General features: G+C 43.5%; 1 protein-coding gene across 4 annotated transcripts in view; it reads right to left on the reverse strand.

Moving 5' to 3' along the window:
- Nucleotides 1–13,610, reverse strand: part of FSTL4 (follistatin like 4) — a 214,981-nt gene that overhangs the window by 190,023 nt on the left and 11,348 nt on the right. For all 4 annotated transcript variants that reach the window (XM_069869380.1, XM_069869381.1, XM_069869383.1 and 1 more), the window contains exon 3: nt 8,087–8,120. In XM_069869380.1, the coding sequence (XP_069725481.1) occupies nt 8,087–8,120 (34 nt within the window). The remainder of the gene's footprint in view (nt 1–8,086; nt 8,121–13,610) is intronic.

Genomic DNA, 13,610 nt, shown 5'->3' on the forward strand with positions numbered 1-13,610 from the left:
CACAATTATGCGGCAGGAAAGACAAGTAGAGATTAATAGAAATAGCAAAGCACCACCCAGAACAACAGCCAACATGACCACAAATCTCACTTCGAATTTCAACCTGGCTGCTGCTAAGGATGCTTAAGTGAAAAAAAAAAACAAAAACCAAAAAAAAACTGTTGGTCTGAAAATTTCTTTCTCTTAAAGGCAGGTTGTCTTAAAAGACCAGTGCAAACCAGTCCTGCTTTACAGCTCTGGGTCAGTTGAAGAGAAGTGCTTTGGAGGGGTGAAGATGCAGCCAAGACAAGGTTTGTGGGATGAAGTGGAACCTTCCAAAAGACTGCCCAGTTTAGCTGGAAAACTTCTAGAAGCGTGTGGAGTCAGTGGATGTTAGGAAAGAGAAAAATGTTAAAGTGGCTATCTCTCATGGAAAGACAGGTAATATACAGGCTGTGGAGCAGAGAGAACAGAAGGAGAAGTGAAAAAGAGAGGAAGAGACTGCCCTGAAGAATAAAACTAATCTTTCTAGTAAGTCTTCATCAAATTTTGGCACTTGAGCTGGCAAGGAGGTCGTCCATCTCAGGCAGGTGCTGGCGGCAGGGAGCACCACACACAGCATCATGACCTGTTGGGACTGATCTCCTCCTTGAGAGCACAGAGGATGCCCTTGACGTGCCACACTGGGGGACACAGGCATAGAGCAGACACTGCCGGAGGTGCTCTGAAAGGCGCACCGCTTGGCCAGTACCGAAGAAAAGCTCTCCTCTGAACTTCAGGAAATATGCTCGTCTACCTTCCCAGGTTTCCAAATAATGTGAACTGATGAGCAGGAGGAATTTACCCTCTAGGTTGGGCACTACGTGCTTCCTGCTGCATCTTTTTTTTTTTTTTTTGCATGCTTTTGATTTAAAAGGCTTGCTTAGCCCGAAGCCAAAAGTCTGTTCAGTAAACTCTGCCTTGCTGGTAACTGTTCCGAAAAGCTGGGCTGATGAAGTTGGCTTCATGGTGTGCATCTTGGTCACAAGCTTTAAGTCAGCAACCGATATGTGATATAATTAGTTGTGAAAAACCCTACATATCTCAAGTGAATCAAGTTTCCTAGACATGAAGTAGTTTAAGGAGCCTTGTGGACCATGCCAGCAGATAAGACCATTGTACTGCTGCAGGCCAGTGCAAGGTTGCATGCCACATGTTATCTGCTGTAAATGAGCATCACTGAGCAACAACTCCTGCATCTTCCACTGTCCTGCAGTGGACCTCACTGCAGTTTGAGATTTATACAAGTCTGGTTTTAGGATCTGATACTGTAGTGTAATATTTGCCTATGGACACTAAATACAAGGAATTCAGGCAATGGTAGCACTCCCCCTTTCTTTTATTTGTCTTTTTTAATAAATTCCCAGTGAATGCCAAGAGATCAGAAATTTTGCTGATCTCCAGCTGCTCCTTATATGCTCAAATTAGGAACTGAGACTTCTTTAAAGGCAGGGCATGGTCAAGTGGGGCAGCAGTGGGCAGTGTCATGTGGCAGCCAGCCCTGGCAGCACAGAAGCCAGAAGCACAAAGTGGCTTCTTCAGCTGCCAAACAAGCACAGCTCATTCTGCTTTCAGATGGAAAGAGAAAGATGCCTTTGGGTTCATCCAGCCTTAGCATTTTGCATTAGGGATACTTTTATATGAAGCAGGGTAGTATGGAATACATAGATGTATTATTTTGCTTCTCCCTGTAAAACCTCATGAAGTCACATAGTTTTCTGCCTTATCTCCATCTCCTCTCTCTCTCCCCACCCAGGGAACTGAAGTCTGGCCACTTCCTAAGCTTGCCTCCAAGCTGCTCCCTCGGACTTGCTGCTGGTAACAGCTGCCTGCTTTCTTGCTGCTCAAGAAGTTTTCACCTCAAATCGTTTGGGTCCATCAATCTGCTGCTCTAGCAAGGCCACATACTATTATATTTACTTACTAAACATTCATGCCCGTTCGGCCATGAACAGAATTCATTCCTCCTCCTGCCCCGAAGTACTTAACTACAGAAACTGGTGTTTCAATTTACAAGAGCCTTAAGTCTGCAAACCCACTCTGCTTCCAGCAGTTAGAGAGCTGCACACGCAATGGATTTCCCGTGTCTGCTGGCAAAGCAGGGCTAAACCACAGCTACATTCAGATTTTTCAAAAGTAATCCATCCGAATGAACAAATAGGCATTTGGAAGCCAAACATGACCACTAGGACCAGCACTGTTTGGTTTGGAAAACAGCTCAGAAACTCCCTGGTCGAGCTGCAATTCACTGCTCAGTGTCTGCAGTGACCTGTCCTTGTCCAGAGTCCCATGCACGTGGGTGCAATACGAACAGCTCCAGCGAGCCTGTCCAGAAGCATCTGTATTAGTGTTTGATTTACTGCTGTGCCTAACACTGGCTAATGAGTTGATTATTTAGGTATTCCCCTCCCTTCCATATGGTTTTACTTGTCTTAACTCTTGTCACTTAGAACCACAAAACGTGCCAAGTTAAACTTAAACTCCGTAGCCGATAGGTGTGTGGGAGCGCAATGTTGCCCCTTCCTCCCTCCTCACTCTGGGTTAGCCCAATTCTGAAATAAAATCCAAGCTAAAAGTGCCTTGGGCAGCTCCTTGAAAATATTTTCCCCTTCATTATTTCTCCCTAATCCCCTGCCGACATTGCAAACCGAGGCATCCCCACTGCATCACGTCTTTGACAAATAATGTTCGAGAGGGATAACTTAGAAAAAATGCTGAGGGACTGCAGTTTCTCAGACTTAGAAAAACTGGAGCTAAACACCAGATTAATATTCCGACCTAGTCAGATATCCTTCCCCAGGTAACAGATTGCCATTTGCTGACAACATACACCCTGAAAAGCCAGAGAGAATAAAAATCTCTATGAAAACAAAGGAGCTGAGATGGACTGAAACAGGATCCTTCGCTTTAAGTAAAGACTGAGTAACTGCGGAAATCAGTATAACAAGGAAATTATTCCTAGTTTTGATCCAGTAAAACAGATATTTGTAATATGTAACCCATCCTCTGAGCTTCTGAACTGTGTGTGTACACAGCAAATACATACAGATCTATAGATCTGGTATAGTATTACATGATCTGGATGTCACTGGGTTATGCAGACAGCTGAGATCCTGGGAACAGAACAGCTTCTAAAGAGCAATACGACCACAGTTACTGATCCTGGTGAGTATTGACCAGGACATAACGAACAAAACCCAAATTTCTTGGACTTCAGCAAAAGGAAAAGAGCAACAGGATGGGAAATTAAGAGGTGATTTAATACAAAAGTAGTTACAGCTGATTACTTCATTGTGTTCATGAAGGGCTCAAGGAGAGAAACTTGCCATTCCTGCCAAGTTTTGAGAGCCTTTCATCTCCCATGGATAGGTGTAAATTTGAAATGTGCAAGAAGAAAGGACAAAGTGAATAGAATTTCTAAAGGGCATTACTGTTTTATAACCATGAGTCAGTTTTTCATCTAGGACATAAGGATTGATGTCAAGTGGCAAGTAATGAAATATTTCTTCAGCTGTTGGCTGGATCTCCACCACTGCTAATTGATGGAGCCCTGGAGTTTTTCAATTAAAACTATGGCAACTTAGGAAAGCTCAGGGTGTGCTCTATTCTTTTGCTTCTCACTGTGATTAGGAAGCACACTGGGACAACAAGGCTCGTGTATCTTTAATAAATATATAAATATAATCAAGACATCCACAACACAGAGCTTGCGAATACTTCAGAGTGTTTTAAATTGTAGAATCATAGAATGGTTTGGGCTGGAAGGGACCTTATAGATCACCCAGTTCCACCCCCTGCCATGGGCAGGGACACCTCCCACTGGACCAGGCTGCTCCAAGCTCCATCCAACCTGGCCTTGAACACCTCCAGGGATGGGGCCGCCACCACTGCTTGAGCCAGGGCCTCCCCACCCTCATTGTGAAGAATTCTGTCCTCATATCTAATCTAAATCTTCCCCCTTCCAATTTGCAGCCATTCTGCCCCATCTTATCACTCCAAGCCTTTGTAAGAAGTCCCTCCCCAGCTTTCTTGTAGCTCCCTTCAGGTACTGGAAAACTGCTATAAGGTCTCCCCAGAGCCTTCTCTTCTCTTGTCAGCCTTTTAATTCAAACCAGATAGTTAAAAGTTCATATCTTTATGGCAGTGTGATGTCATCTGACTGACTAAATCTGGAGCTGCATCTCATTTAATAAGATTATATGGACAAACAGAGTGGAAGCAATCTGTTTGAACATTTCTTGGCTGAATGGTTTCCAAAGCATCTTTTGACACTAATTTGTTGAATGGATGATTGCGAGCAACATAAAAACAAATTAAAAGTTTTAAGTGTTCGGGCTAGATTCTCAGCTAGTAAAAAAGCAAAGGTCATCCATTAAATTCAGTGTGGCTTTGCTTCTTTGTAGCTACCGAAGATATAGCTCTCTAAGCTTAATGTGACTATACATGCGCTCGGGTACATAGTAGAGTCAGCAGACAATTTATTCTAGAACTGGGCATCCACACTGCAACACTAGTAGGAGCATTTGTCAGCTCCAGAAGCTGCAGAATTAGTCTCTGCATTCATGCAACTAAAATTGCTGAGGAAACCACTGGAGGTGGTCTTCTGCGAGCTGTCTGGAACACGATGGGCATGAATGTATATGGCTCTTACCTACAGAATGTGGTCTAATTTACAGGAACATATAAATATCACATTCTTCTACACTAATTACATAGTGAAAACTCACCTGTCTTTGAAATTAAGCCCTGCCACTGTCAAGCCAAATGCTTACAGGTGTCCCCTTCAGAGCCTGGTCTAGTTCTGCTTATGATTTAACATAAAACCTGTAGCATCCCAGTATTCCGCTGCATGCTATCCTTCACCTTTTCCATTAAATGCCAGTTGTGTCCATCTGATCTACACAAACTGCTGCCTTTCCCAGCTCCATGTTCCTGTGTTGCTCTCCCCTGCACCATTTCACTGTCTTGGGCAGTGGATACAAATGTGCAGGTTATCAACAGTTTTGCTCAGTCTCTGTTTCCTAATCAACTGCCGGAATGAGTTTTCTTGGGTTAAAAGATTTTTACTCATCCCAGGAAAAAAACCAAACAGATCTGCAGCTGTTTCCATTTAAATTCAGAAGGAAATCACAGAATCATGGAGTGGAGCCCATCCAGTTCCAGTCCTTCTACCACAGGCAGGGACACCTCCCACTGGATCAGGGGCTCCAAGCCCCATCCAACCTGGCCTTGAACCGCTCCAGGGATGGGGCAGCCACCCCTGCTCTGGGAAACCTGGGCCAGGGCCTCCCCACCCTCCCAGCAAAACATTTCTCCCTAAGATCTCATCTCAGTCTCCCCTCTTTTAGCTTAAAACCGTTCCCCCTCATGCTATCCCTGCACTCCCTGATGAAGAGCCCCTCCTCAGCGTCCCTGTAGGGTCCCTTTCAGTACTGGAAGGCTGAAATCTGTCTTCATACATCACAGTGGAAGATGGCTGCCAGCTGCAGTCAGAGAAGCATCTGCCCTCCATACAACGGCAATTAAAAGATCATGTAATTATAGTTGATCTAGTGCCCACCGAAGTCAAAGGAAAGCCATTCATCGACTGTAATGGGCTTTGGAGCAGCTTCAAAATTCCGCCAGCAAATGCAGTCCTGACACTTTGAAAACCAAAAGCCTCCCAGTTTAACTTCACTCATCCACAGTTAAAAATAAAAGTGTTTTCACATCTCTTTTTCATCTCGTATAAACACAACCCAGCACAACTGACCATCAGCTTTCTTTTAAATGGACTATTTGTTAAAGGAAGATGTATGGTGAGGTGCTGTACACCCGTGGATCATTTGACAATCAAGGCTTTGTTTCCTTTGAAAGAAAAGTGTCTGCTTTCAATCTAAAGGACTCAACCCACTTGTCCAAAAAATAAGGAGAAAAATACTGAAAAATGTAAGCCAGGATTGCTCCTCCTCTCACCAAAAGCTCTTTTTTAATTACCCGGGTTCATCCATGAGCACAGGATAATAAAAGCAGGCACAGAATAAGCTTGCTGCAGCTTTCACCTTTGTGATGCTTTCTATTAGATGTTTAAGTTTCAAAGTTTTTTAGCTTTTCAACAAAAACCCACATCTTCCACCAAGGGAAGGGAACAAGTATAACCCCCAACCCTCCAACATATTCCAGCCATCTAATTTCCTCAAGTAAAAACCATTATCCACAAAAATAACCATTTTAAGGGGAAAAATGCCCAAATCTGAAAATCAGATCATACCAAATGACAAATATATAATAAATCCTTTCATGTGCGTAACAAATATTTCAGCCCTCCTGGTTCTCCTAGCACTGAGTGGTATCTGCTCCGCACACATTTTAATACTGAACAGGTTTCTGGAGGAGACTTTTGTTGAATTATTTTATAGGCACTATTGAGGACTAAACTCCAAAAAGGAAGGTACTTAATCATTGCTGAAAATCCTCAGGTAGCTCAGCAAATCCACAGGCTTTTGTGACCAAGTATTCACTGTGTTTGTTAGCATTTTCTTTCTGACTTCTGAGAAGTCTGCAGTTCTTCAGACATACTTGATTATTCACAGATTGCATTGCTGGCTGTAGACTATAACTCCCCAACTACCATCCCCTTCTCTCCACTCTATCCATGGATCTAAGAAGCCTTCTGACAGACAAGTTCATTATATTCCATTCATTTCTGATAAAAGGTACAGCTTCACCCCTCCAAATAAAAGTCAAGTCTTAGCATCCTGCGAGGGAAATGAGGAATCAGGCTAACTGGGCCTGGAAATTCAGCATCTAGAGACATTGATCTAAAAATCCAATTATTGCTTCTGAAGAAACATCTTCCAAGCACCTACAAAATCTACAAATTCAGCCCTGCTTTCAAAAATTGCTACATTTGAGTTCTTGTAGGTGTTGGTTAGTTTCACTGGGAAGTAAACTCTGAAGACTCACCTCATAGCTGAAACAGGACTAGGGGTGCTTCTACAGAATTTTACCCATTAAGTCCATTTTCACAAGACTGGATTCAGTCTCCACACTAATGACAAATTGCATCATGAACGACAGCTAAAGCATGACTGCAACGTCTCCACAGCCAGGATGCCAAGCAGCGGTTCTTCGTCTCAAAGCAACCTCGAACCATCCAAAAGCCCTCCTCAATTTGAGATCAAGTGAAATCCAATAATGCTGGATTTCTTCACAAAGAGTGGTAGAAGTCTGACCAAACGCACACTAACTGGAAACCTGAGCTAAACAGATTTTGCCTTTAGCAAGAGACATATATTTAATTTATTCAAGGGTCTGCTGCCTCGGTCTCACATGTAGGGGGAGAGGGGAGCCACAGTGACAAAAACCCCAAAAGATTATTTGCGCAGATGACAAGTTACCCATGGACCTGACCTTTTCCATTTGTGCAGCACAACAGTTGTGGTCACAACCTCCTCCCCCTATACTGGATGCCTGAAGCAATTAAAGAAGCTGCTGGAACAAAACAGGGGAAAGCATCAACCTGTTAAATAGGAGTGTGCCACCCGCTTCACGTTCTACTGAGACAGACGAGGCAGGCAACTGCCTGATCCGGAAAACATCTGCTAAACAAAATCAAAATTAATGATAACCAGAATGAGCTCTTTGATGGCTGATTCTCCTCCAGCTGCCGAGAACCATCAAAGAGCCACTCATGGCAGCAGCCAATTAGTTACTAATGCAAAAGAGTTTACAGGAGCAGGATCTGAGCTCAGAGCACCGGCACGACTCATATTTAACACTGCTGCACCTTTGGACAGATGTGCTGTGTGCTGATGCATGGAAAACCTTGTCTGGACCTTTTTCTGCCTGGAATGCTCCAGAGACAGAGTTTAGATCCTCTGCCAGCACCCAACGAACCTTGACTTTCATCCCCAATACTATCATGCAGTTCTGTGCAGAAAGAGCAACCTTTCATTGGAAAAACAAACTCTACCAGTAAGAACTGCCAGGTGACTGTGAGGAGGCAGCTTCCTCAAAAACCCACAAGTTACTGCAAGAGCACTCAACACCAACACACACACTGAAAGAAAACTGTGTTTTTTCTTACCTTTTCTTCTTGTAACTTCAAACCTCCTGGAGTCCTACAAGGAAAAAAGAGACATTTTTTGTGGTTTACATTTTTTAAATACAAGAATTGTTCAAAGGCAGCATGAATAGAATCCCCTACAAACATTAGTCATTGTCCCAGAGAAGCATCTATGAAGCTTTATACAATAACTGAGTTGTAATTACAAGCATACATTTCAGTTTGCCCACAGATATTTAATGGATCAATATATCACTTAAAATGATTCATCGCTCTGTGATAAGTTACATGGTAGAACACGGTATCTTTCTTTAAAATGGATTTTTTCTCTGTTGATGTTAAAAGGGAGCAGCTAGGAGGGCTATTACCATACCAAGGATTTAGGTTTGAGGAGGGAGGAGACATTACAGATATTTTTAGCAGAGACTCATTCAGCTACCTGAATAATTTCAAAGCAACCAGACTACTCATGCTTAGAGCCAAGGGCTCATTTCAATCTTTGCACATCTACATAAATTGCCATATTTCTTGCAAAGCATCACTACCATCTCTAATAAAGAAATTTCTTTTAAAAAGACACCTCAGAAAGTCTCAAAGTGTACAGCATTCCCAGACAACACTTTTTACTTATACTAATGGTGAGACACCAGAGGAATAAATATTTAATTTCAAGCAGTACTACTGTTTATAGATTAATTACAAATACATGTAATTTCCATTATTCTAGTTCTTTTCTTGCAAGAGTATTAAAAATAGTGGAATCACAGATCCTGAAAGACTACCTTGCCTAGACTCACACCAACCTGGACAGTGCCCACTGATGGATGATGCAGGATTAACCCCACGAAGCACAAACATAAACCTGGACTTAAGTGCCATCTGGTGCTAGAACTACCTTCCACCACAGCACCTCAACCAGCACGAGCACAGGGAAGAGGAGCAAGTTCTCCAGATGCCTGCCAAAAGCTCATAAAGGCAGGTTTGTACTCTTGTAGATGTGCCTTGTTTAACCTCATTTCATTCCCTTAGTGCTCACTGCTCTCTGATGGTTTTTTTTTTTATCACAGAATGAAATAAAAGGTTTTTCTTCTCCTTTTGACAGGACAACAACACATGCCTTCCCAGGATATCTGAGCTTTCTGGCTCACCTGATGCTTATTTTAGTTTTATTTGTAATATTTTTTTTAAAAGTGAGAAAATACCTCCCTGCAGACCAGGTTTAGACAAAGGGAAGTACAGTGCTACACGTCTAACAAAACCTATCTACAGTCCCCTTGTACAGAATGGAGTGCCTGCCACACGGTAACTGAAAACATGGAAAGCTGCCACTGGACCACACAATAAAACAGGATTTTTCAAAGTGAAAGAAGATAAAAATAAAGGAAAAAATATCAGCTTATGGAAGTGACAGCAATACCTGCTCAGCTAACTCCTGCTGGCCCTGCCTCCCTCACTCAAATCCATCAGATGGCATCAAGTAATTCAGAATGTGGGGGTTTTGTTCAGGGATGTAATACTACAGAGTAACAGAATCATTTAGGTTGGGAAAGACCTTTAAGATCATCCAGTCCGACCCTTAACCCAGCACTGTCAAGCCACCACTGAACCGTGTCCCTAAGCACCACATCTACCACTCTTTTAAATCCATCCAGGGATGGGGACTCCGCTTCCCTGGGCAGCCTCTGCCAGTGCTTGAGAGCCCTTTTGGTGAAAAAATTTTTCCCAACATCCAATCTAAACCTCCCCTGGTGCAGTTCAAGGTTGTTTCCTCTCATCATATCCCTTGTTCCTTGGGAGAAGAGCCCAGCACCCACCTCCCCACAATCTCCCTTCCAGGAGCTGCACAGAGCAATGAGGTCTCCCCTCAGCCTCCTCTTCTCCAGGCTAAACAGTCCCAGCTCCCTCAGCCGCTCCCAGAACTCCTGTGCCCCAGGACCCTTCCCCGGTTCTGTTCCCCTTCTCTGGACACACTCCAGCATCTCAATGTCTTTCTTGCAGTGAGGGGCCCAAAACAGAACCCAGGATGTGAGATGCAGCCTCACCAGTACCAAGAACAGGGGAACAATCCATCCCCACTCCTGCTGGCCGCACCGTTGCTGATACAACACACTGCACGCTCCAGTGCTGCAGCTCTTCATGTCCTGCCTACAGAAACGCTCCTTTCTGTCTCCTGCCCCTTTCCAGGTCCCCGCAAGGTCTCAGTGTGAGACAGAGCCCAGGGACACCACTGAGATATTCCCCCATCCCACGGGACCAAACCGCATCACCCATCTCCTGGACAAGCCAGGAGCAGCAACACTATCCTTCATCCGTTGCCACCAGCTGCGTAGGCAACAGATGCTGCCGCTTCTTCCTACAAGTGACTGGCAAACTGACTTTCTTGAAAGCAAAGCTTTCCCCAAGAAGGATCAGAACACCAGAAACGATCTCCTCAGCACCCTCCAAGTCAGCAGGTGGGGGGATAAACCTAAAACGAGTATTTGTTTATAAAAATACCAACTCATTATTCCCTGCAGGATGCTACCTCAGTGATCTCGAGAAACATGTAAAATGGCATTCAGGATTAGTAGAGACTTCAAAGCATTTATCCTCTTTAAGCAGCAAAGCTCCAAGCTGCGTAGAGAGTTATACTCCAGGGACCTCTCGCAGCTCTTCAAAATATTAGTTTGAGAGGTGGGGCACAGGATAAAAAAAATTCAGATACAGCCTGGTATCATTACACCCGTGTACAAGTAATATATGCAAAAGGGAAGAGCGCTTTTAAAGTTCCCCTGGAGTCCCTCACTTTAACAAGCTGTTTGAATTCTCTGCAGTTCAAAAGCTTAGAAACACTAAAACTAATTATAACTATTACATTGATCAAAAGGAAAAAAAGACAATCACACTATAAAAAAAAAAAATCAAGTGTCAGCTCACTTGTATTAAATACCCTTTCGGTATTTCCATGAAAGGAACTGCATAGACATCGTGAAAAACAAAGACTGGTCTTCAAAGTTTCCCTTCTCTTACTCTGATCCCCTTATAAACTCTAATGAATGTAAACTACCCCAAAGAACAGATGCATGATTCAGAGGAAAAGCTTGTTAGAAACAAGCAATAGGCGAATGTGAGGTCATGCTGCAAGCCATCACTTCTCATTACCTGGGAGAACACCAGCGCTTGGGACATCCCCCAAAATGTCTCCTTCCATGCAGAAAAGACCAATGGCATTGAGAATGCTTGATATTTCAGGAAAATGGGAAAAGTACCTGGCAACCATGGCAGGGCTTAGAGAGCAGCCACAAAACCATCAGCTCAATGCCACTGGTCTTTTCTGTAGGTCTGGACAACCGTGGTTTCAGTCCCTCTAGTAAAGTGGAGCTATGGCAAGGACTCAATTTTTCATTGCTTGCCTCAGCCAAACCACTTCTCTCTTTTGCAGCATAGAAAAGGAGAAATTATGCTAATTTTTCTCCTTGAGAGCATGTTGAACATAAGACCTTTCTATTAGTGATCTAATACACCACTAAGAGACATTACAGCGAGTCTGGCCACGGGCACGGTGCTGTGCTGCTCGCTATGACTGGGACAATCTCTTCACAAAAAGGAGGAGTCACCCTTCCTTTGAAGTATAAGATACTGCTGTCAAGTCAAAATCACAGGGAGGTTTTAACAGTGTTACTAGTAGAGAACCAAACTATTTTGATAAAAATGACACTAAAGTTCTCGGATGCCTTGCCCAAGGGGGAATCCTTTTCTGTAGAAGCCATAAAGCAGATGGTTATAAATGAGACTTATTTCATGGGCAACATTTAATGACTGCAAATTCCTTTAACTAAAAATCTAATTTTATCAAAGCATAACTCATACGCTTTGAAAGGAGCAGGTTTTTCTCAGATTTCTCACTCCTTCTACAAAACTTCCTCATGAATACCATTTTAAATGGCACTTCATTAATGCAATACAACAGTTCTATTTGTCAAGGTTCGCTTTTAGCGCCCATTTTCTTCCTTTTTACTGTTAGTTCATTGAATGCAGAATAAAAGGTCCCTCTGTTCTGTACCTGAAGTGCCTAATCATCGTTCTGTGGAAATCAATGGAGTTTGTTTTCCCCAGTATTGCTTTGCACCAGACACGTAGCTACTGAAAAAACACACTTCCAAAAGACTAACCAACGCAGTGGCAGGGCACGAGAGCAGATTTGGCGTCATCAAGTACAATTATTAACCCCACCTGGATTAGGAAGGACAAAAAGCCAGAAATACAGTTTGCTACCTGCCATCACGCAGCTTCGCTCACCCGCAGCTGCCGCATGTTGCGCATCTGACACCTGCGTGAACCTTGTGTGATTTAACAACTGTTTTGCACAGAGCCCTTTTCTGCTCTTACAAAAAGGGAATGCCAGTCTTTCCGATGACAGCACCTAGATGTCCTGCCAAGCCATAATAGCGGGTTTGTGTAGAGGCCCCTGATTAATGCTGAATCATGGCCCCATGGATGAGCAGAGCACTTCTAGAATGAAGAATCAGATTTCATTCAGAACAAACGTGGTGGTGAGGAACTTCATTGTGCAGAGTTAGAATACAACTACACAGAGAGAATACACAATGTAGTACAGTGCTTGGGAGCCAATGTGCTGCAAATGGATTTACTGACAATTAGTGATGGATCCAAGCAGAAAAAGCATTTTCAGGTTGTTTGGTGTCAGTGCAAATAAAACCTTTAAATGCCTCTGTATAAAAACGTGTCTGCATGTGTCCTATATACCCACAAAGAGCATTGTGCCTTATCCAAGGCAACACCCTCTTCTTCCTGTAAATCCTTGTTGCAGGGAGAGCAAGCTACAGGAGCTTTTGCTGCTGAAGCAGGAGGCCCCTCATCTCCTGGCTTCACTGGAAAAGGAGGAACATCCCACTGTTTGCAGGGAGCACACAGCACCTTCCTAGCCCAGGCTCTGCTTTCCACCAAAATGCTCCACAGTAAAAGGTTTTCTTTCTCAAATACCGTCTTTTACTTCTGAAAAAAATCCTCAATCATGGGTTTTTTTTCACTCTTGGATAATGGAAGATTTGGCTTCAATTCTCCCATGGTTGAACAAACTCAAGTTTGCTGGACAGCCCTATTCAGTATCCAGGTGTACACCCTCCAGGGTGCTGCTTTTGAAGGGCTTTAACAAGCCAAGCTCAGGAAACGCAGACCCACCACTACACCAAGGATACCAATTTCTCTGTTAAGATCACTTCAGCTATACAGCTGTGTGTTTACCATCCTCTTTGGTAGCAGCCTTTGATCCTGCAAGTACGATGCTTAACACACACCCAGTGTGGTACCCAACAGGTACCTGAGCCACTGGACTGTAGCAACCCTGTTACCAGATATTTCTGTAACTGGAAGAGACTGCAGTGCTTGTGCAGAGTACAAAGAAAATTCAGCGCACACAGCTGGGCTCACGCTGGGTCTATCAATAAATTAAATGTTACCTCTGCACATACCAAATCTCCAGGGACCTGCTCTTGGGTTCTGCCTAACTGCTGCACAATTTCCAAACACGCAGCCCTGACTCATT

The sequence above is a fragment of the Phaenicophaeus curvirostris genome, chromosome 15 (genome assembly GCF_032191515.1).
Source record: "Phaenicophaeus curvirostris isolate KB17595 chromosome 15, BPBGC_Pcur_1.0, whole genome shotgun sequence".
Classification (NCBI taxonomy): domain Eukaryota; kingdom Metazoa; phylum Chordata; class Aves; order Cuculiformes; family Cuculidae; genus Phaenicophaeus; species Phaenicophaeus curvirostris.